This window comes from Coturnix japonica, chromosome 3 (genome assembly GCF_054131305.1).
Source record: "Coturnix japonica strain WE chromosome 3, WE-NBRP24, whole genome shotgun sequence".
Taxonomy (NCBI): Eukaryota; Metazoa; Chordata; class Aves; order Galliformes; family Phasianidae; genus Coturnix; species Coturnix japonica.
The window spans coordinates 54,636,889-54,661,951 of record NC_140665.1 but is presented as its reverse complement, the minus strand read 5'-3'; the positions used below and the strand labels follow the sequence as shown (position 1 = coordinate 54,661,951).

General features: G+C 41.0%; 1 protein-coding gene across 5 annotated transcripts in view; it reads left to right on the top strand.

The window, feature by feature from the left end:
* The first annotated feature begins 4,629 nt into the window (after window positions 1-4,629).
* The window catches only part of ENPP1 (ectonucleotide pyrophosphatase/phosphodiesterase 1), a 48,262-nt gene continuing 27,828 nt past the window's right edge, over window positions 4,630-25,063 (top strand). Inside the window, exons 1-6 of one of the 5 annotated variants that reach the window (XM_015858551.3) lie at window positions 4,630-4,986; window positions 16,090-16,162; window positions 17,986-18,102; window positions 19,141-19,266; window positions 19,430-19,490; window positions 24,677-24,774. In XM_015858551.3, coding sequence (XP_015714037.3) covers window positions 4,798-4,986; window positions 16,090-16,162; window positions 17,986-18,102; window positions 19,141-19,266; window positions 19,430-19,490; window positions 24,677-24,774 — 664 coding nt within the window. In that variant the 5' untranslated portion in view covers window positions 4,630-4,797. The remainder of the gene's footprint in view (window positions 4,987-16,089; window positions 16,163-17,985; window positions 18,103-19,140; window positions 19,267-19,429; window positions 19,491-24,676; window positions 24,775-25,063) is intronic. The other 4 variants (XR_014944045.1, XM_085541621.1, XM_085541620.1 and 1 more) reach the window with 4 other exon arrangements.

The following is a 25,063-nucleotide window of genomic DNA, read 5'->3' as shown; positions in this document are numbered from 1 at the left end:
GTGTGCATTCCTAAATTCCTTAGGCACTTCTTCAAATCTCTGCCTCTACTTGTGCATCTGTTTTGAAAGCTGATTTATTTACTTATTTTTCCATTTCCTATTTGTATTGAGTCTTGCTGTCCACTTTGAGCTATCAAAAATCAGTGAGATCATCAAATCATACAATGGCCTGTGTTGAAAAGGATCTCAAAAATCATCTAGTTTCAACCTCTGTGCTGTAGATAGTCACCAATCACCAGTGCAGGCCACCCAAAACCACATCCAGCCTGGCCTTGAATGCCTCCAGGGATGGGACTTCCACAACCCCCTTGGGCAACGTGTTCCAATGCACCCTCTGTGTGAAAAATTTCTTCCTAATGTCTAACCTAAATCTCCTCTGTCTTAGTCTAAAACCATTCCCCCTTGTCCTCACTATCCGCCCATGTAAACAGCCAATACCCCCTGCTTGTATGTTCCCTTCAAGTACCACATTAAGTTCCCCTGATGCTTTCTCTTCTGCAAGGGGATTTCTCAATGTGTTTTTGAGTCATGCAGCTGAGCCTTAAGAATGCATTTAACGTATTCAAAGGAGAAAATGTCATGAGGTTTCACAGTGACCTATCTATATGTGACCTCCTGAATCAATGATTTGCTAGATATCTTAGAAGATACTGGTTTATAAGGCAGAAACTAAAAGAGAAGTTTGTAGCTTGTCTAAATCATGAGTAGAATAACATGAAAGGGAACAGAAGTTCTGCTTGTAATTATGTATATCTTCTTATTAGTTACACAACGTTTAAGTTGTGAAAGAATTTTCAGTTTTCTTTAAATTCCCAGCTAGTTGCAGTGGCTGTTATTGTACCTGCAATACTGCTAAGAGTCATTGCCAAGCAATCAAAGCTCTACGCTCCTCTCAGATCCATAAACACTGCTTTCACTAGAAGCCCTGAATTAACCCAGCATGTCTTCAGGAAACTGCTAGACTAATTACTCCAGTACAGTATTGTTATTAATTTTCCTTCCAGTTTGTGAACTTCTTGCAATTTTTTCCCATGTATGCACAAAAGTGTTCTTCCCGGTGACTTGTTTGCATATGCAGACCTCCTAGACATGGTTGGTAACCAGTAAAACTATTTCTGCTGGAGACATTAGTCTGATAATAACAGCATAACTGACTTGCTATTAATTTTTGCCTGGGTAGTGTTAAAGTATTCAAACATCTTCTGGATATTTTCATGCAGTAACTGGTGCTTCCCATAAAAGACTGCCAACACACTGTCACTGTCTGGATTTCACAGCATAAAGGTTTTTAGCCCCCCCTTTTTTTTCCTAAAATTAACAATATTTCTATGTTGCTTAGATACATGATTGCTGCAAAGCAAGTACAATGGCTACAATAAAGGCTTTCCATGGTTTGCTTGTGTTGTAGCCAGCAATAACAGCTATTGCATTAACAGTTACTGAATTTTCATTAATCTACACCAAACTATAAGCGGGCAGGATTAGACAATTCTTCAGTGTTACAGGTCACTATACTATACTAACTCCCAAGAATGATAACTCAGAAACTATGAAAGTTACCAATTTGCTTGTTGCTTCTCAGAACAGTTTACAGCACAGCTCCCATACAAGAATGCCAGAGAAGTCCTTATAGTGGGAGCTGAGAAACACATAAGGGGCAGAGTCCAGCATTACACTGAGCAGTAACGATCTTTAACAAGCACGTCCTTTGTCTGGAGTTTCTGGTCTTTTTTACAGCTACAGAAATGTTTCTGAGGATTAGATAAAGCAACAAGAAGCTCACAGTTGCAACCACCCACTGGGAGGAGCTTTGTGCTATAATTTAAGGCTCAAGACTCAGCCAGCATAGAACAGATTATCACAGGCAGCCTTACAACAGGGTACTGCTTAGCACACAAGCTACACCTGTGGCCTACTGAGAGTGCAGGAAGGGTCCCTGTGCCCTGGCTGGAGCCCAGGGGTAGTCTGCTTATGTAATGAGGTACCCCACGCACACCTTGCCACCCAACTCCAGGTCCCTTGTACTTTGTATACAAAAGGCTACAACTACCTGAAGGGAGGTCAGCTTCTTCTCCAGCATAACTAATGACAGGACTTGAGGCAATAGTATCAAGTTGAACCAGGAGAGGTTCAAGTTGGGTATTAGGAAAAGTGTTTTCTCTAAAAGAATGGTGAGGTACTGGAAAGGGTTGTCCAGGGATGTGGTTGAATACTCCTCCCTGGAACTGCTCAAGGAATGTTTAGATGCTGTATTAACAGATGTGGTTTAGTGTGAAAATATTGGTGGTAGATGGACAGTTGGACTAGATGATCTTGGAGATCTTTTGCAACCATGGTGATTCTATGATTCTATGGCTGTTTTTAACGAGGTTTTCCCCTTTCATTTGGTGAGGAAATTAATTGCTCAGTGCATGTACTGGCTGATGGAAATCTTGTGTCCCTCTGAAGATTTCTGTGTCTCTGCTGAAAAAGCCACAGCCAAGTCTTTTGGAATTTGGATTTGCAGTTTTAGTAACAATTGAAATTAATTAATTGCACAGTTACGCATTTTGTCAAATATTTATTAAAACTGTATTGACCAGTATTTCACAATCTCCTCCAGAAGCAGTGGAGTAACTGTAGATTCCCGAAGGCTTAGCATTTGAAATGTTCCATCTGTTCTCCTAGTATGCATCAGAAAAGACTTCTCACATGATTTCATAGATGTCAAAACTTAATTGTGTTTGGTTTTCCTTTCCATTCTTGCATAGTGTACCTTAGACACCCTGCCAGTCAACTGAGATGAGCGTTCTTCTCACTGGTGGGTTAATCATTTTCTAAACAGGTTAATTATTTTCCATGCTTAGCCTGAAGTACCTTAACTGTTTTTATTGTCATAGAAATGATAAAACTGGGGGGTGTTTCTCAAACATTTGTACATAGAAAAACAGCTGTCAGTGGACAGGTATTCAATGAATGTCTTGAGAGTTAGCTGCAGCTGCAGTAAAGCCCTTCTTTAGATGGAAAAAAAGACACAGTTTTGTGATCTAATTATATATCATTTCCATTGAATCACCAGTGCACAACATGTGTTGCTGGAACTTTTGAGTAGATGACTTAGACAGTGCAAGGAAGATTTCTATGTGACTTACTCTTAAAGGCACAAAATCACAAGAAAATTTACTATAGACTTCTCAATTCCTTGTATTTCAAAGCCATCATCATATTAGAATGAAAGATGATCTAATTTCAATATGTGTAACTGTACATAAAGTATAAGTAATAATGGAAAACGAGTTCTTTCATAGGATCACTGAGGTGGGAAGGGACTTTAGTGTCCATCTGCTCAAACCCTTGCCTGTGCAAGAACACTCAGAGTATTGTGCCCATTATCATGTCCAGGCAGCTTAGGAAGATCTCTATCGAGGAGATACCACAGCTTCCTGTGCGACGTGGTGTAGGGAACCTGCTTTGGCAGGGGGTTGGACGCAATGATCTCTAGAGGTCCCTTCCAACCCCTATAATTCTGTGATTCTGTGATTCTCTGGATAACCTGTGTCAGTGCTCAATCACCCACACAGCACAGAAGTGCTGCCTGATTTTCAGTGGGAACTTCTCTGTTTCATTTTGTTTCCCAGTGTCCACTGAAAACAACTGAAAAGAATCATAACAGTGGTTCTGTCTCTTTTGCACCCATTCTTCAGGTATTTATAAATGTTAGTTAAATCATCCCTGAATCAGCCTGCAGGCTGGACATTCCCAACTTTCAGCCTCTCCTCAAAGGAGAGGTGCTACAGTCTCTTCCTTATCTTCATGGCCCTTCTCAGAACTCTTTCCAGTATGTCCACATCTCTTGTGTGGGGGATCCCAGCACTGGACCTAATGGTGTGACTTCACAGGTGCTGGGTAGAGGAGAAGGTTCACCTTCCTCCATCTGCTGGCAACACACTGCCTTGACATAGCCCAGGATACCACTGGCCTTCATTGCAAGGGAACATAGCTGGCTCATGTTCAGCTCCGTGTCCACCACACACACATCCAGGTCCCCCTATGCCAAGCTGTTAATTTTCAGCAATTTATCAATAAGTAGACTTTCCAACTATTGGTGTTACTGAAGACTTCCACCTTGCTTAGAGAAATGACCAACAAAGCATTCCCTGAACCTTTTAGGCAACTAGTAGGCTCATAGTCCATGTGGAACTGATCATGAACAGCCAGACATAATCCTGGAGCAAGCTGTCAAGTAGGATCATTTGAAAAAGCTAACAGCGCACCTCTCCCTTATCAAACAGTAGGGCTGAGCTAGTGAGAATAGGCAGGGAGAGGTCAAACCATGGATGAGCTGAACGCCTTCTAAACACAAGATGTAGAACAGTGTGTGTGGAAGGGTACCTACATGGTGCATACAGAGGTGCTGCTGCGTCCTGCTGAGCCCCTGACACATCTAACCCCAAGCTGCCTCTAGTGAGAAGTAACGTTCTCCACTCTGCCTTGTAAACACCTCCCTGCCAGCTTCTGTTTTGGGCTCGCGGTGACGGCACCTCACACCCGCCCCCACCAAGCGGCAGGTTCACTGGTACAGGTGCGGATGCGCCGCGCCCGCGGAGGGGCGGTCAGGCCCCGCAAGACGAGGGCGGGCAACGGGGCCGTGCCTGCGGCCTGCGCCCCCGCCTCGGCCCCGGCTCAGCTCGGCCCCGCCAGCGTGGGAGTGGGGGCTGCCGGCGGCAGCGCTCCGGGAGGGGCGGGGCTGTCCAGGCCGGGCCGGTCGGGCTATTAATAACGGCGTCCGGGAACGCGGAGGGCAGAGCGGCGGGCAGCATGCAGGGCAACGGGGAGAAGGCGGCGGGCAACGGCCGCCAGGAGGGCCTCGGAGGGAAAGGGGCGGCCGACGGCGAGCTGCAGGCTGCGGCCGTGCCTATGCTGCCGGCCCTGGAGGTGGCCGAGGAGCCGGAGAAAGCTCCGGGCGGCAAAAGCAAGGATCCCAACACCTACAAAGTGCTCTCTCTGGTAAGGGCCCGGCGGGTAGCTCTGCGGTGCTACGCGGGCGTGCGGACGGCCCCAGGCAATCCCCCATGGAGGTCGGGAGAGGTTCGTCTTCCCAGGGCCCTCCTGGGAAGCCCTCGGCTGGGCTCTGCCTGCAGCACTAGCAGCGCTGCGGGGCTGTCTCGTCCTTCTGCGGCGGGCAGCAGTGCGGCGCTTGCGGTGGTGTGCTTAGTAATTGCGGGCAGCAGCCTACCTGAGGATCTGGGACAGCCTTCGGCTTGTCGCTTCTTTTACGTCTCTTGAATTGTCTTGAATCTTCTCTAGTATTAATGATTTTCCAGTGTTCTTTGTGCTGTTTTAACTAGTTGATGTAGGTGAAAGCAAACAGATTAAAATGGGGAAATATGATTGGAAATTTGTAGAAGATTTAGTGAAGACAGAAGAAGGATTAAAAAGTAGCTTTGTGCTGTATTTGAAATACTGTGCTTTGAAAGATTGCCTCCGAGTGTGCCTTGGGGCTGCTTTTCGGAGCTGCTTTCAGGCCTGGGTTGGAGGACCTGTGTCCAAAGCCATTCTTAGCAGGTAGGTCAGCTTCCACTTTTAGCCACGCAACTGTATTATAATTATCCTTCCTGTAGAGATGTGAAAATAAGACTGTCCAGACTGCCCGGAGTGATCGTTACGAAGCTGAAGTCATTATCAAGGTTAAACTATGGCCTTCTTGGAAGGAAGCTTCTCTGGAACTACAGCAGCTTTTATTGTGTGGTGTATCCATAAGTGATACACTTTCAGAGTCGCCTTTCCAGGTTTACCTATCACTTGGTTACTGTTTCAAATGAAGTGGCCGCCACATTCTAGAAGTTGCACCCTGGGCATATTTGCTAACGTAAGAGGTTGTATGTTACATTAGCAGGCTTGCTAGAACACTAAGAAAAAGACCCAATTTCCATAAGTTCTGTGATCATGTGTAGAGGATTTTTTTTTCTCCCTGGCAACTATGCTGCTGAAAAGCACTCTTAAGAGTAATGGGCTGCAGCTTATTTCATAACTTTGTTCTCTTCTGGGAAGGACAGGATGTCCCAAAATAAGGCATTGCAGCAGATGGTGAAAACAGCCTGTCTTTTTTTTTCAGCTGTGAAAATGGGTTGTGATAGTGAAAATCATGTGCTATTCAAATAGAAATTATCACTTCATGACTGGAGTTAAGCATAAGCTTAAACTTTTGCATGCACTCATGTACTTCTGAATCACATCCTTATTTTTCAGACCACAGTTGTTCTCCAAGAACTGGCAAAGCATTCATCCTGTGCTGACTAAAGTTTTCAGATTAAATATATGCCATCTATACAGAAACAAGTGGAAAGCTGTAAGCAACCATGCAGCACTGTTTCTAGTTACTGCAGACAGTGATAATTTAGAGTATTTAGGCAGAGTTTGGAAAACTTTACAGATACTAGATGATATTGGCCTGAGTAAAACAAGGGTATACTTGGCCTAAACATCATGTTAGGATGTGAGAATGGTAGAAAATGAGTTGGAAATACAAGTTCTTTCTCCATCACCAGCCAGTGCATTTAGCAGTGTGTCAATGGTGTCATTCCAGTGTTAGGGGCAAAAAGGGAATTGACTTCCCTGCTCAGTGTTCCTGGTTGTGCAGTGGGAAACAATAAAAGTGATATTACCCAAAGTAAACATAGGGAAGCTTCTTATGCCTGCCTTTATCCTAGTTGCATACTCCATTTCTACCTTTATTTGGGTAGATGGGAAAATGTGATTACAGGTAAGTTTCTGTGTGTGGTGGTGTTTGTTTTTTGTTTGTTTTTCATTTGTTTGTTGTCTGCTTTTTTTGAAGAAAAGAAAATAATTTCTGGAAAGCATAGTCTTGCTTACACTCCCCTATTTCTGTGCATGTGTTTGCCACTCATAGATGTCTGTACAACTTGAATGCAACTTCTGCATTGCCAGATTCTGCTGATGAGGTGATTTTATCCCATCAGAGAGAAGCTGTGAAGTCACCATATGCAGAAGGCTGACACGTAGAACTGACTTGTGGGTGGTTTCAGGAGCTCCTCCATGTTTCATGGCGGTACTCAGCTATTGTGAACTGAGGGATCACTGGGTGAGGGAGGATGTGGGTAGATGAGGAAGTGGTATAGAATCACCTCTGCTTTTAGCAGCTCTTGTTGTGGCAGGTATAATTTTAGCTCAGCTGTAGATGCTCATATTACGTGTCACTCTTCTGGTGCTACACACGGGCGGGATTTCCTGGATGGTGGGACAGACCTGCAGGGATTTATTAACCCTTCTTTCTTCCTGAAGAGCAACTAAGTGCAAACATCCAGCGCTGAGCCATCATAGGAGATGGTGATCTTTTTGTTTACGTAATCTCTTAGCACATCTTTCCATTTATTGTCTTTTGTGTTTTTTTTACCTTTGCTCCTCAAAGCCAAATGTGCTGTTAATGTTCTCTCCAGGCTCATCTACTGCCTTTGTATGATTGACCAGCTTGCGACCTCAACAGCAACATACTTCTTCCTTAGGTTTGAGGTTTTCAATTCAGGTTGGCCAGCAAATCTCACTGGGTTTTGTCTGGTTCACTCATTTCACTAAAATTTTCCATGTGTTTAAAAACTGAAGTGTTGGGGGGGGGGGGGGGGGAGGGAGATGTTACAAAATAAATGATTCTTCACATTGACAGTTTCAGACTTTTCCTTTGTCAGAACTGGAAAAGTCATTTACAAATGACATTTGCATTAGAAGATCTCTTAGTCATAACAGATCAAGGTCAAGGACAGAAGTTCCTCACAAGTGTGGAGAAGCCAAGGGAGCTGGACTGTTTCAGCCTAGATAGGCTTGGATGAGGCTCAGATCCTGCCCATTATAGCAGCCTTCCCCTGCCTGTAAGGGTGTTTTCAAGAAGATAAACCTTGTACCTGTATGGATATGCAACAATTTCATTTGAAGTAGTAGATGTTCTTATATTTTATATTGAGTATAAGGGAAGGGGGGGAGGGGGGGGGGTGTTTACACAAAAAGCAGTGTACTGTAGGAGGACAACTAAGTATTTGAACATGTTGCCCAAGAAAGTTGAGCAGTCTCTCTTGAAGGCTTTTGAAACTCAACTGCATGCAGCCTTCAGCAACGTGGCCTCAATTCAGTTTTGATCCCGCTTTGGTGATTGGACTAAAAACCAGTTTGAGGTCCCTTCGTTTCAGCCTTATGGTTATATAAATCTGGTTCTAGTTGTCTGTTGATTTTCTACATGAAGTTTAATGTGTAAGATCTGAGTCATAAACCCCATTGTAACTGGGATGCTTAGCCTGATGTAAGTCTTTTTCTTGTCAACAGCTGCCACTGTGGTAGTCAGGAGAGACTCCTAACTCTGGAAGAGCTGCTCAGGAAACTAGTTAGCAGGGTTCTCTGGGAGCCTGCTTTTGAAGGCATTAGTGTCCATCAGTGCTGGTCACTTTAAGTGACCTCTTAAGAGCACTGGGAACAGGCAATTTCAAAACATTGGCAAAACAAGGACCGTCTCCCTTTAATGCTTTTATCAATGATACAGGACTTGAAGGTATACTAAGTTAAGTTTGTGGAAGCAGTAAATTGAGAGGTGCTGTTGAATCTCTCAAAGTTAGAGAGATCTTGAGAAACTGGAGGGCAGCGCAACTGCATGAGTTTTAACATGAGCAAGTGCTGGATTCTGCATATGGGACAGGATAGCTCTGGATAAATGTACAGACTAGGGAATGAGGGGCTGGAGAGCAGTATCACAGAAAGTGATCTGAGGTTTCTGGTTAATGACAAGTTGAGTTTGAGTCAGCAGTGTGCTCTGGCAGCCAAAGGGCCAGCCATTCACTGGGGTGGATCAGGCTCAGCACCCCTACCATGCAAGGGGAAGAATTGTCCTGCTCTGCTCTGTGCAGTGTGGCCTCACTTCAAGCACTTGGTGAAGGTTTGGGTGCTACGATATAAGAAGGACGTATTAATTATTATTACAGAGCATCCAAAGGAGGGCTATGAAGGTGATGGAGAGCCTAGAGGGTAAGATGTATGAGGAACAGCTGAGGTCCCTTAGTTTGTGCAGCCCAGAGCAGAGGAGGGTGAAGAGAAGCCTCATGGCAGCCTACTTCAGCTTCAGGGGCAGGTGCTGATCCCTGCTTTCTCATGACAGCAACAGGACACAAGTGAATGGCATGGACTTTGGTCAGGGGAAGGTCAGGTTGGAGACTGGGACAAGATTCTTCACCAGAGGGTCCTTTGGTACTGGCACAGGCTCCCCAGGGCAGAGGTCACAGCCCCAAGCTGCCAGAGTTCAAGGGATATTTGGACAGTGCTCTCAGATGTGCCATTTGAATTTTGGATTGTGCTGTGTGGAGCTGGCTTTGATGATCCTTGTGGGTCCCTTCTGAGTCAGGAATATATCTACACTGCTTCAGAGCTCTCTCATGACTTGAGTGGTCACTTCATAGGATAGGCTGTAGTCAGGTGTGATTTGTATCTATTCTAAGTGTATTTGAGCTCATTTTGAGTTTGGCAGGTTAGGCACAGCTACCAGACAAAAGAAGGTGCCATTTAGGACAGGATGCGAAACGATCTCCTCCCTTATGTAGCTGAGTTGAAGGATTAAAACCATGGTAGAGGTTTTCAGTTGAACTCCTGAGTGCAGTATGTGAGTGGTTCTGGTTTCCCTGGCTACAGTTGCAGGGCAGAGCTTGGAATCAAATCAAATGTATCCAGCTGTGGGACTTGCGTGTTTCTGTTAATGTTGCTGGCTGACTGCATGGTTGAAAATATCCACGCTATGCCTAGGAATTTAAGTTTAGACTATCTGACGATAGATTAGACTGGTGTGCCTGGATCAGCCATTTAGTCTAGTCAGACTGCACAAAGGAGTGGGGCTGTTAATAGTGTCATGTGTGCTCAGAGGTTCTGCTTGAACATTCAGACCTCCATCTAAGGCTGTGTCTTATTTCCTTTCATTAATTTTGCAGGGATTGCCTACCTGCCACGGACAAGCCGACTTTAGTTTCATGTGAGGTCAAAGATAGGAAATTATGCAAGGCTTCCACCAAGCCTCTACTCTTAAAAACTTTTCCTTGGCATTCATTCACTAATATCAGTAGAAATGTACAATGACTGAATTGTTCTGATCTGACTTACAATTGAATTGTTGATCTCAGCAGAAAGGAGGAGTGGAACAAGGTAAAGCTTTGAAATCATGGAAAGTTTGAAAAGTTTCTTGCTCCAGAGTCAGTGTTAGGAAATAATCACTATGTACACACAATAGGAACTGAATAAATACTTATTTTAAAGGATGCTCTAACAGGATCTGCCAGTGTCTCACATCATCGTCATCAAACACGTCATTTTCAGAGAAGTTATTTTATAATGTCTTGGAATTTTGAAAATAACAGTGGAAAGAAATTGAAACAAAGTAAAAATACACTTCTTGTACTGAAAAACAACAACAACAAACACCCTAAATAAACTTTCCTTTCCTGCGCAGATGTTGCACAGGTCAATGCAATAAAAGTATTATATGACAGTGGTGGATATTGCTGTAAACCCAGTGTGATGGAGAGCACATTCCTTTGAGCGGAATGAAGAAGGGCTTTTGGCTATTGTTTAGCTATTCAGCGTTGAGTAAAGTAGCTGGGGACAAGAGAGAATTAATGAGGAAAAAATGCCATATTTACAGTATTGAAAAAATTCAGATGCACCTTTTCCCAGCTCAGCTCTCTAAAGGCATGGAGGCCAGTTGACCTAAGTAAAAATCTTGGTCTTCCATTGTGCTCTTTCTCTTTGATAGGATCAAATGAAACAGTACTGAAGTGCTCTTCTGGCTGAAATACAAAGTTTCCACGTTGTAAAGTGAGGATCTTTTGATAGTTTGCCTTTTGTATTTTGAGGAGCTATTTTCAAAGAACGCAGAGGCAAATAATAGCCTCTCAATCAGCCCTTCGCTTTGGAAAATAGCCATGGGAGCCAGGACTAAAGCTGTGTCTGTAATTGGTTACCACTGAGCTTAGTGGAGTGTCATAGTGAGTCGCTCTGATGCTCTTTTTGTCTTATTCTTGTACCTCTTTGTGGTTTACAATTTTTTTTTACACTCGTTATGCTCCATTTTACAGAATTTCTTCACTGACTTTGTAAGGCTACTGAGTCTTGTTCAGCCTCAAGTTGCTGAATGGTGGCAGTAGCAACATCTGAAGAGGAAAAAATGGAAGTGGCTTACTCAGTCTATTCAATAGTATTATCAGCACTCAATAAAAGCAACCTGTACACTCTTGTTACTAATTTTAGGAAACTACTATAAATTATAGCAGCTTTAGATTTATTCTTGAAAAGAGTTTTTTTGGAAGAGTGTGGCCAGCAGAAGACCATATTTTCTTCTCTACTTTTGCTTTTATTAGTTTGTTGGCAGCTGCTGACTCTATTTTATCTTTTTGTTTCTTTCTTGTTAAAACTAGACGCTTAAATAGTTCTGTAAGGTATTTAGAGAGTTGTAGTATAATAATGGCATTTGCTAATAATTTCCCCACTGTGTGAAGTTACAGCTCTTTGGTAAGATCCTTGAAGGCTTTTTGTAGTACCTTGACATGGCTCATAGAATCACCAAGGTTGGAAAAGACCTAAAAGATCATCCAGTCCAACTGTTCACTTATTACCAATAGCTCCCACTAAACCATGTCCAAGCTACCTCTAAAACATTCTTGCCCCTTGAATGACCTTAGGCTGTGGCTGCAATAGCGTACAATAAGTCTGAGAGCATTTTGTAGAAACAACATGAGTTGTTGCAGCCTTCTTTGAGAAGAAAAACAGTGATCTCTGTCTTTTGCCTCTGTTGACTTCAGGCTAATACAGTCACCTTCAGTGTTTCAGGACAACCAAGATCTGAGAGTCTCAGCAATTCCCTTTCCCATTGCGGACTCCAGACAAGGAATGTGGGTCAACAAAATCGAGTCTTTGACAATCATAACCAAATTTAATTTGGAAAACTGGGGGTGAATGAAGGAAATACGATGTGTGTAACACATTTGTTTCAGTACTGCTTTTTTTTTTTTTTTTTTTTTTTTTTTTTTTTTTTTTTCTGATTTACTTAGCCTAGTAGCTATGTTGGTGTGAACGAAGTATCCATTTCACTTCAGCTCAGTAACATTTATTAAATATCCTCCTGTTTGCGAATAGAGCTGAGTTGGTGAGGGTTATCCCTACTTAAAAATAGGTTTTATGAACATGAGTAAATGTTCTGCTGCCTTTGGCATGTGTAGAGAAGTTTTTGCTGTTTTTTCTGGTTTTTTTTTTTTTTTGATTATGTACAGTATGTTTTCTGTACTTTTAACATGACCTTTATAAAGGTAGAAGATGACTATGCTCTGACTTGAAACTGAGTGTTTATTACTATCTTCATTGCAGATGAAATTCTTTCTCTTAGGTCTATCAGTGTTAAAGTCCGTATATTTAGTAATTATTTTAAGCACATAAAAATGGTGAAAACATAGCCCTTGACAGATCCCAGTGGTTTTGGAAAATTCCACATGTTTTTGTAATACTGGCATTACGAACCCAGTCTAGACATTCTCACTTCATGGGCAGACGTGACACAGCAACTGCAAGAGTCAATCATGGATGTTAGAATGAAAATCCACTGTTTTGCATGGCTTCTTTGTTAATTGCACAGTGGTTAGTTAACTAGTATGCCTTAAGCCTTGGAGTGACATAGAACACTAGGGATGAAAAAAAAGATAGAAAGCAGCTGAGTACATGGTACACAAAGACTGAGGAGAGTCAGCACAGGAAGAAACTTAATCCAGAATGATTATGGATCATTCCTTAAAGGAAATGACAGTGTTTTTTGCCATAGGAAATACAGAATGAATGAATAGAGGGGGGAGTAGGGGAGATGGACAAACAGTAAAAAGTGAAGAGAAATGAACTGTGACAGAAGAATATTTTGTTTTTCCTTTGCAAAGGAATGGTGAAAAGTTTCCCTATGCATCACTGTGTATCACTGGGACCTGCCCTGTAGTTTGCTGATCAGCCACTTTGGCATTTGGTATCTACAGACTGCACTTGAGCCTTTCCACCAGCTCACTGAAACCGCTACTGCATTTCTCTTTGACTTCATCCCTACAGAGATGAGTGGTGAAAATAAGCCTGCTCTCTAACCATGTTATCATCTTGCCATCTTCCCAGCTCAAAATAAAAGGCTTTTGAAATGTTTTCTGGATTGCATTTTTCCAGACGCTCAACCACCTATTCCCAACCACTATAATGTTTACAAAGCAAATCTTTTATTGCTTCCTCCCACGTAAAGGAAGCAGTGATAGACGGAGATTCATCCCTGGATGGCAATGTTTTGGATTCCAAAACAAACTTTCTCAGAAAATATTTTTAAAACAAAACAGGACATTTTCTTCTTTGCAGTTGTTACCGAGTTGGTTGAGAAACCTTACGTTTTGTTCTAGCAATCTCTTAAATTAAAAATCACAAACAGTTTATGTGCTGCTTTTGTTAGTAATGAGGTCTGGTTTTCTTAATTTTATTCCCCTTCCTATTATGTGTTGGATTCCCATATTCTTTCTGCAAGTTTGAAACAAGGCTCTTGTTCATAAAACTTAAACTATATATGTGGCTGCTTGTCTGTACGTAACAACAATAAACAAAATCTTTACACAGAAGATTGCAGCATCCCAAACCTGATATAGCTGTATGCAAAATAGTTCAGGTAATATTCATAAACTGCCTGCGGGAGTGAAGTCCCAAATAGCAAGAAGTGAAGCAAATTAGTGCACCTTGGGGCTGTGTTAGTGAGATAACCTTTTGTACCTAGGCAGTCTTCTTAGAAGTCAGTCATTTCTGGTCATTTGCAGAGCTGATGATCTCAGAGCATTTTCACTGACAGACAACATGTTAACAGTTGCTGTAATAACTGTTGCTGGGCTTAGGCAAGACTGCTACTGCTGATTGGCCAGGTTTAGTTGTTCCACATTGTTCCATTAGAATGCTTGTGGCGTTTGTGCGGGTAACATCCAAATGTCTAAAGACTAAGGACCCAAGGTAAAGGTCTTATTCAAAGTAATTATGTAGTTTACAGTACTTGGTTAGAGTTGACTGTCCCAGGACAGTCTAAGCTGCTGTCCTTGAGAAGTTTCTTTATTAAGCTTTGAAGGAGAAAAAAAAAAGTCTTAAATATACTTTACTGCAGTATTCTAAAGCTATTTCGGATAGTAGGGCTAGCATTAGGAAAAGAAATACTTGAATATCCATTGTTACAATACAGTACAGTTCCCAGCTTTTCTTTAGTTACAGGTGGACATATTATGCCAGGTAAGGAACTGGAGATTGTTTCTGTTGTTTATAGAAGAAATCTAAGAGCAGAGTTGATCTGTACTAGACAGACTGCTGGTAGTGTGTTGTGTTTTATGATGTTTGGGGGTTTCCATATTATTGCTCGCTGGAAACACAACATATACAACATATACTACTTCATCAGAAACATTATCATTTTCCTACCCAAAAGATACTAGTATGTCCCAGTGAACATAATCCTTTTCATGCTTCTGCTTGTTGAAATTAATTATGTTCATGGAAGTGAAACAGAAATTTTGGAACACAGTGCAAAAATAGGGCTTTGTAACACTCGTTGCCAAAATCTCAGGAATAGGAATAGGATTACACTCAGAATAGAGGTTTTTTTATTTGTTTGATGCCTGCTTGTGGTTACACATCAACAGGCATTCTACTCGTTAAGCTTAGTAGTGTGGCATAAAGCAATAAATCCATCATCACCCTGAAATAAAGCAGACTCAAGTTCATTTTTTATAACTGAGTTCAAGAATTCAAGTTTTTGTTTTCCAATAATAATGTATAAATAAAAAGAACAGTAATAAGTTCTGCTCTCCCTGTTGATTTTAATAAGCCTTGAAGTCTAGTATCTGACATGACACCTACCTCCCTGTGTGTGTACTTATCTAGGTGATATTTCAGATGGAAGATTTCCAAGGTCCTGGTATTGCACTCAAATAACTGATTCAGCAGCTGTTGCTGATGGGGAAGGAGGTAAAAAGAGAAATGCTTAATGTAAGCAGTACATAACTTTTATTGGAGAGTGTTTGAAAATATTTAACTATTGTTTCCACGTCCTCTTTCTCAGAGAATTATGACCAGAAGGCTGACATGTACATTCTCTACTGTCTTCCTCAATACTTCTGAATGGGAAAGCATTATTTTTCTGAAAGTGCTTTCTCTTTCAGGACTTTTAGCTAACTTCAATATTACAGCTTATGCTTGAATAAAATGGCAGTCATGAGTGCATTTCTGGCTTTCCCAGACTGCCTTTAATTACTGTGGATGTAGTGATAATATATGCACTGTTCCTAAAGAGTTTATGGACTGAATCCAGTGAGGATAGTGAGGTTAGAAGGAATCTATCCCTTTATTTAAGTAGGCATTAGATCTTGCTTGAAGTGCTGGCTGTGAGCAATATGGTGCCTGTTTAATAGCCTTAAAGCATTGAGAATCCAAAGTAAACATGGCGACACTTTCTGGTCAGTGTAAGACACTGTGGTTGGTCTAATGTGACATCCCACAGCTGCTTACCATTGTATAGACCAACACTGAACTACATACTAGGAAGTGGGAAAAGGTTTTCCTGCCTAGGAAAATTATAGGTATTGCTAAAGGCCAAAGCTTCTGTTTGTAGTCTGTGGTCAATGGCATAACTTCATTTTCTTAGAACAGTCCAGGAGGAAGGAAGAAGTGGAACAAAGAAAGTTTTGTAGAAAATGAATACATGTCTAAACATAAGCATCTTTTTTTTTTTTTTTTTTTTTTTTTTTTCATTCACAAGAGGGAAATAAATCACAGTATTTACTTGACCTAACTTAATAAGAAAGTTTAGAGAACCCAGCCTAGAGAATTTTCTTTCATGCACGGGTAATTAGTTGCAATCGGTGTAACTGCTTCTGTGAATGAAAACTGCTTGTGTAAGTGGTGAAATCTGCCTCCTAATGTGCATGTTGATCAAGCTCAGTACAATTGTGTAGTGTTATTAGAGAAAATGAAGGCTTTCTAAACCATTCTGTGGTCACTCACAATTGCTCCCTTTTCCTTTCTGTCCCACAGATACTCTGTGTCTGCGTGTTAACGACAATCCTAGGATGTATATTTGGCCTGAAGCCGAGCTGTTCAAAAGATGGTAACTAATATACCTTTTATTAGTAATATTTCTAGCAATTTATTTTTTTCTTCTGTGAGTTAATTTTACTTTTACCAGAATGCCATCCTTTCTTGATACATGAAGAACATTGGATGCATTGGTTGAAATAGTTTCATTTAGAGTGGTATGAAAATACCGGGAAATTAACCTCAGGTGTACTTAGTACCTGTGTACTTACTTGAAAGGTAAACTCATTCTGGTGTTCAGTGTCTAAGCTGGCATTTTCCACGTATTCCAGCTGTGTCTGCGGTGATGTCATGTGGCTTTTTCTCAGTTCACTGTTTAAAAAGAAAAAGACACAAGAAAGAAAAAAAACCCAAAACCAAGAATTTCTATTTCACGTTATCCTGGAACATTTATTTTTCATCTTTTCCAGTCAACTACGAAAATAAAAAGGTTGTTGTTTTTTTTGTGTTTTAGTTAGAATTATCATCTGAAAATGTTCTTTGTGGAATTTTTTTTACTGTTTTCTGCCCTGAAAATAATTTTTTTGATGGTGACATTTCTTCAGGTAGAAGGTTAAACATTTTAAGATATCATAGTATCATCATCATAATCTCATGCGGGTTGGAAGGGACCTTAGGGATCATCGAGTCCAACCCCCGGGATTCGAGCCTCCTGTGTAGCAGAGCGGCACTTCTACCACTTGCACCACAGGGGGGATTCGAACCTGGGCCCTGGTGTTACAAAGCGGCACTTCTACCACTGCACCACCGGGGCACACAAATCAACCTTCTCCTTGAGAACAATTTTATTCATGGTACAAATCTAAAATAATTGAAGGTCCGTTTAACAAACAGTGCTGCAATGATTTTTAACCCAAATGGAAAATAGTGGCTTCTCATTAGAATCTGTTTATCTTTGCCCACTTTATTAGAGCTTTGCCATACCACCACATTACTACCTTTTAGTTTACTACCTCATACCACACGTTTCAAGACTTTTGAGAAGTCGAAGGCAGAATTGTGAATTCACTTCATATACTGCTTACAGTATAACACTGGCCAAATAAGGTGCTGCCAATGCTGCAAATCAGTGCTAAGTTGTTTTGTTTTTTTTCAGGCAGCCATGTTCTACTTTAGAAGACTCTGCCTTTTTTGCATTAAAACTGAACAAATATTAAGCCAGTGACCGGTACACAAAGGTTCATGCCTTTGTGTTTGATTGGAAACAGATCTTTCCATATCTCCAAGTGGTATCTTGACTGTGATACGGTGGAATATAGAGCTGGGCTTCTTCAGTTTCTGTTCTGGAGTGTCTCTGTTTTGTATGAAACTAGCCATTCAGTCTATGGGAGAGATGCAAGCCGGCCTCATGTGATCTAGATTTCAACTGATGTTTATTTGCTTACATAAAATAGATGATTGTCAGCGCCAAAAATGAAGATTGGTGTTATCTACATTGTAAAGGCTCTCTAGCTGAAAACAAGGGTTCGTATTTCCTCTTATGGAGATATTTCATGTACTGAATGACTGTACAAATATCTCCTGGAGTTGCTGAGAGGCAGTGGCGGTCACAACTAGAATTGTAGTCCTTGGTTTCAGTGATGTCTGCCAGAAATGAAATATCATATTCCCGTTAAAACAAGACCTTTTCTTTCCCCTGCTTCACCATGACATTTTCATTCAGTAAGAGAAAATAAACGTATTTAGTTGGTTTAAGACCTTTCTTTTTCTTCAGCTGCCTCATTTTTGTTTGTTTGTTTGCAGCCCCTCTGTCAGTAGTGGAATGACCAGCTGTGTCACTCTGTAGGCTGATTGTTTTCTTTGCATATTGATTAATAACACTATTCTGTATTACAGTCAAAACCTGCAAAGGTCGTTGCTTTGAAAGGACCTTTGGAAGCTGTCGTTGTGACAGAGATTGTGTTAAGCTTGGAAACTGCTGCTTAGATTACCAGGAAACATGCATACAGCCAGGTAAGGATGGCAAAAACTACTGAGGCAATGGAGGCAAGTTCTCATATGGGACAGCTTTGCACATGTGAGCTCTGCTGTGGTCAGGTGGTCATTACTCCAACTTGAAATGGTTTTCAAGGGGCAAGAGAAGGAAGACTGAGCAGTGTGGTCTCTCTGCTGCAGTGGTCCCACCTCCTCCTCCCCCCTCTGTTGGCAGTGATGATTACTAGGGGCTCCTGGGGAAGGAGCCTCAGGGCTACGTGTAGATGTTTTACATTCCAGTAAAGCTTATATGCTGTTAATAGGAGAGACAAATTGAAAGACTGTGTTGCTGCACTTGTCCTTGAAAAGTGCAGGAGGAACTGTGTCTGCAGATCTCAGCCAGCCTTTTGTTTTCTGTGCTTGGTAGTGAAAGAACAGTGGCACGCATTGTCCCTCTTATCAAGTACACAGCTAGCACATTCTGGGGCTGGGAAGAGGAGTGAATTCTGTATACTGGGTCTTTGTGTCAGTCATGGCCTACATGAGAAAGGGGGAGGACAGAGCTGCCCTGTGAATGCTCTTTTCCTACCCAATACCCTGCTGTTCAAGCACTCTGCTTGATTATTCCCTTGCTTGAGTGTGAAGCATGGCTATCATAATGGCTTCTGGGAAAACATGGGACAACAAAATAGACTGCAGTGGCGAAAAATGGTCTCAAAGTAGGAAGTGATCATGATTTACCAAAATCTAGGAGCGTGATAGGTAAATGTGTGACAAGTACCATGGAAAATTATTATGGAGTATAATGTTATTGGGGGTAGTAACACAAAAGACAGAACTTGTGTTTTTAGCTTAATATTTGATTTATGATATTCTTATAACTTGTTTCTCATCTTACCCAACTTTACAAGTCTTTGTAGAACTCATTAATATAGTGTCAACCTGAAATTTAAAATTCCAGTGCTGACTTATTAGAACCAAATGATTCAACTGAACTCAGTAGAACTTAGCATTTGGTATTTTGGCACTTGCTTGGTGTTAACTGTCATATTGTCCCCCTCTCTCATCTGTTTGTAGCTCATATATGGACATGTAATAAGTTCAGGTGTGGAGAGAAGAGGCGACCAGAATATCATTGCTCCTGCTCAGATGATTGTGTGGAAAATAATGATTGCTGTGTCAATTATCAAGCTGCGTGCAAAGGTAAATGCCCTCAGCAAACTCCTGTAGTGTCTCTTGTGTACCTGTGCTTGTTTGAATGGTGTAAGGATACAGTATAGTTTTAAAAACATAAAGTGAAAAAATTGCATTGATCAATAAAGGAATTTACTGTCTTGAAAAATAAATTGCACTCATTTGTTTTAAGGAGAGGCAAGCTGGGTTGAAGAAGAGTGTGAGGACATTACTGAACCTCAGTGTCCAAAAGGGTGAGGATAATGTATATTTGCATAGCTCTGCTCTTTGCTTTTGAGATTATTTTTCACCATGTGCCTTCCTGGGACCTGCTTGCCTTTCTTAGTCATAGTAGGAGTGGCTGCCAGCCAGCTGGGGACACCCATTCAGCCAATACTGAGTAGTGCATACTAACAGGCCGGGTTGCTCAATCCCAGCAGCACTCACATAGCCCAGCACTTGCTTGACTTGCAGAATATGTCTGTTCCCACACCCTGTCATCTCTCACAGCTGTATGTTCTGGGGAGCCCTTCTTTGTGCCAGCTGTACTACTATCCTAAACATGCTCCAGCATACCTAGTCTCAGAGACCCAGCTGGCAGTCTCAGACTCTGAAGACTTCCTCATCTCTCTCTGCCCGCTCCAGCTGCATAGCTGCAGGACATGGGCAGATCACTGTCCCAGTGTCAGCAGCACTAGGACAGAATTTTTAGCAAGCTATCTGAGCTACTTTCTTCTGAATGCATAGAAAGGTTCCATGTGAGCTCCCATGGGATCATTGATCACTGGGTCTGTTCCACATTGGGTCTGTTCCTGAAATCACCAGAACTTGGGGTCAAATAGCACAGCACAGTTCCCAGACAAAGACTCAGCCTGCACTTTGTGTAATGCTCTTGTTGTGGGATCTTCAGGTTAACAGTAAAGCTGAAGTTGATTGCATCCCATTGTTGGGTGCATCAGGCATTAATAGAAGTGACTTAGCCATTCCTGACTGAAAAGCATTCCACTGGAAAATAAACTGAAATATGCTGTGGGAATGAGTTGAGTTCAGCTACATTCTTGTCTGAAAAGAGGCAAAAACAAATGTTGATGATTCTGAAATGGTGTGCTGAGACTACATTTTGCAAAGTAAAACTTTATTTTTTGTCATTACTCTTTTTGACTTAAGGTATTTAAATCATACTATCTTTATTTGGTTTATAATATTGTCAAAGTGCATTCTTTTTTTAATGTTTCTATGCCAAATTAGCATTTTTCATTCTGATTCAGAGTAGCGCTGACACTTCAGAATCTGTTTTAAGACAGACTTTGGAGCTTCTTTCTGTATTAAGCCCTAGTCCCTGATAAGCTTCTACATAGGAGAGCCGTAGCCAGCCAGTTGCGGAAGCTTTTGTTATTAATTCTTCTTCTGAAGTATTAGTATAGGGCTGTGTGCTGGAAACTGACCCAGGATGCTGACCTTCCAAGTACAGGGTAGGGAGTGATACTCCAAGTGTAGATAAACAAACAAGAACCTCATACAGATTCACAGTTAATGGTGTAAATGTCGTAGGGCAACTCCTGCTGGTTAAGTTGTTATAAGGAGTTTGGGTTTTTGTTTTGTTTTGTTATTTTTTGTTATTTTTTTCCTATTCAGCGCATGGAAAGAATGCATAGTTACTTTACTAAAATAGTTTTAATTGTGGCAAAACCAGAAATGTTGCAATAAAACCCAGCTAAGGAAAGGGTGATGTGTGGTCAAAGTTGAATCAAGCAGTGTTTACTGAAAGCTCACCTCAGACTGTTAGCACACAGGCTTCTCCACAGACTGACAAGTCTGTAAACAAATAGCTTCTGCCTGTGGCAGAATAGACAAGAGCACAGTTGACTTGAGCTTAGCACTTAGTTTTCAGCCTCAGGCTATTGGTTCTGACTCTGTTCATATTCATATATGTGTTTTCTGGGCTCAAATTGGATTGTTCATGTAGTACAGATGAGACAAAAACTGCAGTGTTCAATGATATGCTTAATCTGAAAAATTTTGCTGATTTCAGCTGAAATGCTTTAAAGTACAAATGAAGATAATTGTATGAGCTTCAACATGAACCAGTGCCAGATCCTGCACTGTGGTCACGATAACTCCATGCAGTGCTACCAGCTTGGGGCGGAGTGGCTGGAAAGCTGCGTGAAGGAAAAGAATCTGGAGGTCTGAGTTGACAGCTGGCTGAACCTGCACCCAGGTGGCCAAGAAAGCCACTGTGGGTCCTGGCTTGTATCAGAAATAGTGTAGCCAGCAGGAGCAGGGAGGTGATTGTACTTGGCACTAGTGAAGCTGTACCTTGAATACTGTGTTCAGTTTTGGGCTCCTCACTGCAAGAAAGACATCAAAGCCCTAGAACATGTCCAGAGAAGGGCATTTAAGCGGGTGAGGGGTCTGGAGCACAAGTCTTATGAGGAGCAGCTGAGGGAACTGAGATTATTTAGTATGGAGAGGAGAAGGCTCAGGGGAGACCTTATTGCTCTCTACACTGACCTGAAAGGAGGTTATGATGAGGTAGGAGTCAGTCTCTTCTCCAAGGTAATTAGAAATAGGATGAAAGGTAATGGCCTTAAGTTGCACTTGGTGGAGGTTCAGGCTGGAAATTAGGAAAAACAGCTTCTCAGAAAGAGTGGTTAGGTGTTCGAACAGACTGCCCACAGAAACGTTGGAGTCTTTGGTAAGCTGGATGAAACCCTATGTGTCTGAAGATGATTCATTATTTACTTTCTCTTTGATAAATGAATCTTTATTCTTCCCATTGAAGCCTTACATACAGTTGATGGAAAAGAGAAAGTTTTACTTCCAATGCTTTATGACTGTGTATAGGAAGTGTGGTAGGACTTCTCTGTGTAGGATGTCTAGCTTTTGTTGTTATTTTTGTGGTCTAACCAGACTGAGAAGCAGGTCAGCTTGGCAGCATTGTCCACAGTTCAGTTCTCTCGCTCATAGTGGCTGGTGAACCTGCTAGACCACAGCAAGCCTGTATTGTCTGCGTTACGTTTCCATAGAAGCCAGCTTATAGGAGTAGATAATTATGACTGCATTTCCTTTATCTTGGAATCAGGATGTAACTGTGGCATTCGTATTTATCTAAGTGCTGTGAAACAGCCTTGTCACACAGCTTGCATGTAGCCAGCATGAATCACAGAGAGGGCTAAAATTTGGGTCTCTGAATTCTCGTGTATGCTTGCTCATGATAGGTTGTTTCAAAAGTAGCAAGTGTAAGCTTAGATACCACCAGAAAGTCATAGAAATTACTTATTTATCTCAGAACTGAGCTTAGGTCAGTTTGTGAATTAGGGTTTTACTCAGCAAGGGTTGTACTGAAACTCTTCCAAAGAGTCTAATGTAATTTCTCATGCTGTGCTTCCCTGAATACAGGATAGATCATCAACTATTTGAATTTCAGCTTGTGTAGAGGATACAAGAAGCAAAATGTAGCAATGGCCTATCTTGTCAAGTGTGTGAGGTAGTCAGTTTCTGGATACTGTAGCAGTATCGCAGTAGCGTCAAGTCCCTTTCTGAGGGCCTTTTTGTTTTTAGTTAGATTTGTAAGTAATATTGAATAGGCTTTGCCTCAAAGTTCGTATTTTATTGCAGGAAATTTGCTGTGAAATTTTTTAGACCTCTGCATTAGAGAGAATAAATTAAAAATAAGAATTGAGAGAAGTTGCAGAGATCAAAACCTGTGGTATAAGAAAATGCCTGTAATATGGGTGAAGAGATAATATGAAGTTCTCTTACTTTTTTTTTTTTTTTTTTTTTTTTTTTTTCACCAGACTTCACTCTTGGCCTTGGTGGTCATATATTACTTGTTCCCAGCTTACTGTCTCTATTAAACTTTCCAAAAGATGATATTAGAGATGATATGTAGATGAAAACCAGGCTACAAGTTTATTTTGTCTGAGACAGGGTGGGCAGTGTAATGGTTCTGAATAAAGAAGTCATTTTGGTTGAACTGTTTTCCAGTAGTTTATACCTGTTGATTAAAATTTTCTGTGGATAGACATGTTCTGGTTGTCTGACTAATCTTCAGTTGAATGCAGTCACGTTTGTTTTAGACTGAAATAAGGCTTATAAATGTTTCATTTGTCAGGGTAAATGGTGGTTTGGATTTTTTTGTGTGGTATGTCACTTAGGAAATTGTCAACGCTTTACGAATAATATTTGTCTTCTTTCATCACTGTTTTATTTTGGGAAACTGAAGTGCAATAAAGTATTTTTTAAAAATTTCCATTTTACAAATTGTAAACAGTAAAAGGAAAAATGAGCTTGCAATTGGCGTGTAAGCTATATATTCATTTATTTTAGGCAAAACTATATTCTCAGTGATTGCTTTGTTGCTGGACTGCAGTGCTTTGACAGCTTTGCATGCCCTCATATACAGGTTTAACGTAAGGATATTTTTTCTTCAGGGAAGAAATAACTGATGTCTATCCCTGTCAGTGATGCAGTGGTTTAAGTGCTTGCAGTTGGAGATAAATCGTTTGGACAGGGCTGAAGCTGGGAACAAATCAAGGCTGGAAAACATAGGTATTGTGGATACTGGAAAGGGAGAATTTGTTTTTGAAAGTTACAGTGAAATCAGTTTCTGAATTTACCTGGCAAATTCTGGCCTGAAATACTGTTACAGTGTTCCAGTTGTAGGGCTGCATTTTGTGGTTTGAGATTGATGGTACTTGTATGTAGAGAATGGTGGTTCAGTTCTGTTTGGTTAAATAATCTTGGTAAGAAGAAAGGAAAAATGTGTTACAGTACTGTTTGAACATATCCTGTACATGAGATTTTTCTTAGTTTTGTATACTCTGTAAGTCAGAAGGTAAAATTTGGTGGCTATTTTTTTTAAAATTGCTTTTATTTATTTATTTATTTAAGAGCAAAAAGTAATTTTTTCTCTTAAAAAATGCTGAAATTCAGTTACTAAAAAAAACTTTACAAATTCTGGAGGAGCAAAGTTAATAAAGAAGCGCTATAGATTATCATTGCCTTTCCTCTTTCCCTTTTCTTACCTGGAGAAGGAAGGAATTGGGTGATGCTCTAGTGAGGCTGACTTGAGGAGAGAGTACAGGAAAACCCAGATGGGTTGTGTGACCATCTTGGCTTGCACTTTATTTTGTATATTTGTGAAATTAGGCCCTGTCACAAGGTGCACATACGTGTCTGTACACCTTACCTCAGCCTCTTCAGGCAGGGTGTTATGCTAGCCTGCAAAGAAAGGGGATTCTATGGATGTCTTGCTTTCTGTTATGCCAGCCTGCAAACCTTTCTGCTTGGGCCTGGTTTGTAGTCCTCTCTTTATCGGCCTGGTTTACTCTCCCGTAAGGAATATGTCTAAGAGTATTGGGAAAAGTTTATTTTCAATTTAATGATATGAATTTATTTTTCAGTCTTACTTTTAATACTTGATGTTCTGTTTATACAGATTTAACAAATCTCCGGTGTTACTGTTTTCGTTGGATGGCTTCAGAGCAGAATATTTGCAGACGTGGGGTGGACTTCTACCTGTTATTAGCAAATTACGTGAGTAGTTTCCTTGTCTAAGCAATATCTCGCTGTCTTACCGCAAAAGCCCATTGGATTTGTTTTTCTGTAGATGCTTCTATTCTTACTTTTAAAAATCATCACTAATCTTGCATAGCAATTCAAGTTTTATAGTTTTTTCCTTATATAGCAGCTTTGTAGAGAACTTGAGTTGTTTGTGGGTAGAAGGGCAAGGAGAAGAGAAGGTATTAGAAACAGTCCATCTGGACTTTGGAGTTTCAGTATAACCTTAAAAGAAACAGCTATGCAGCCCTCACAGTATTTCAGA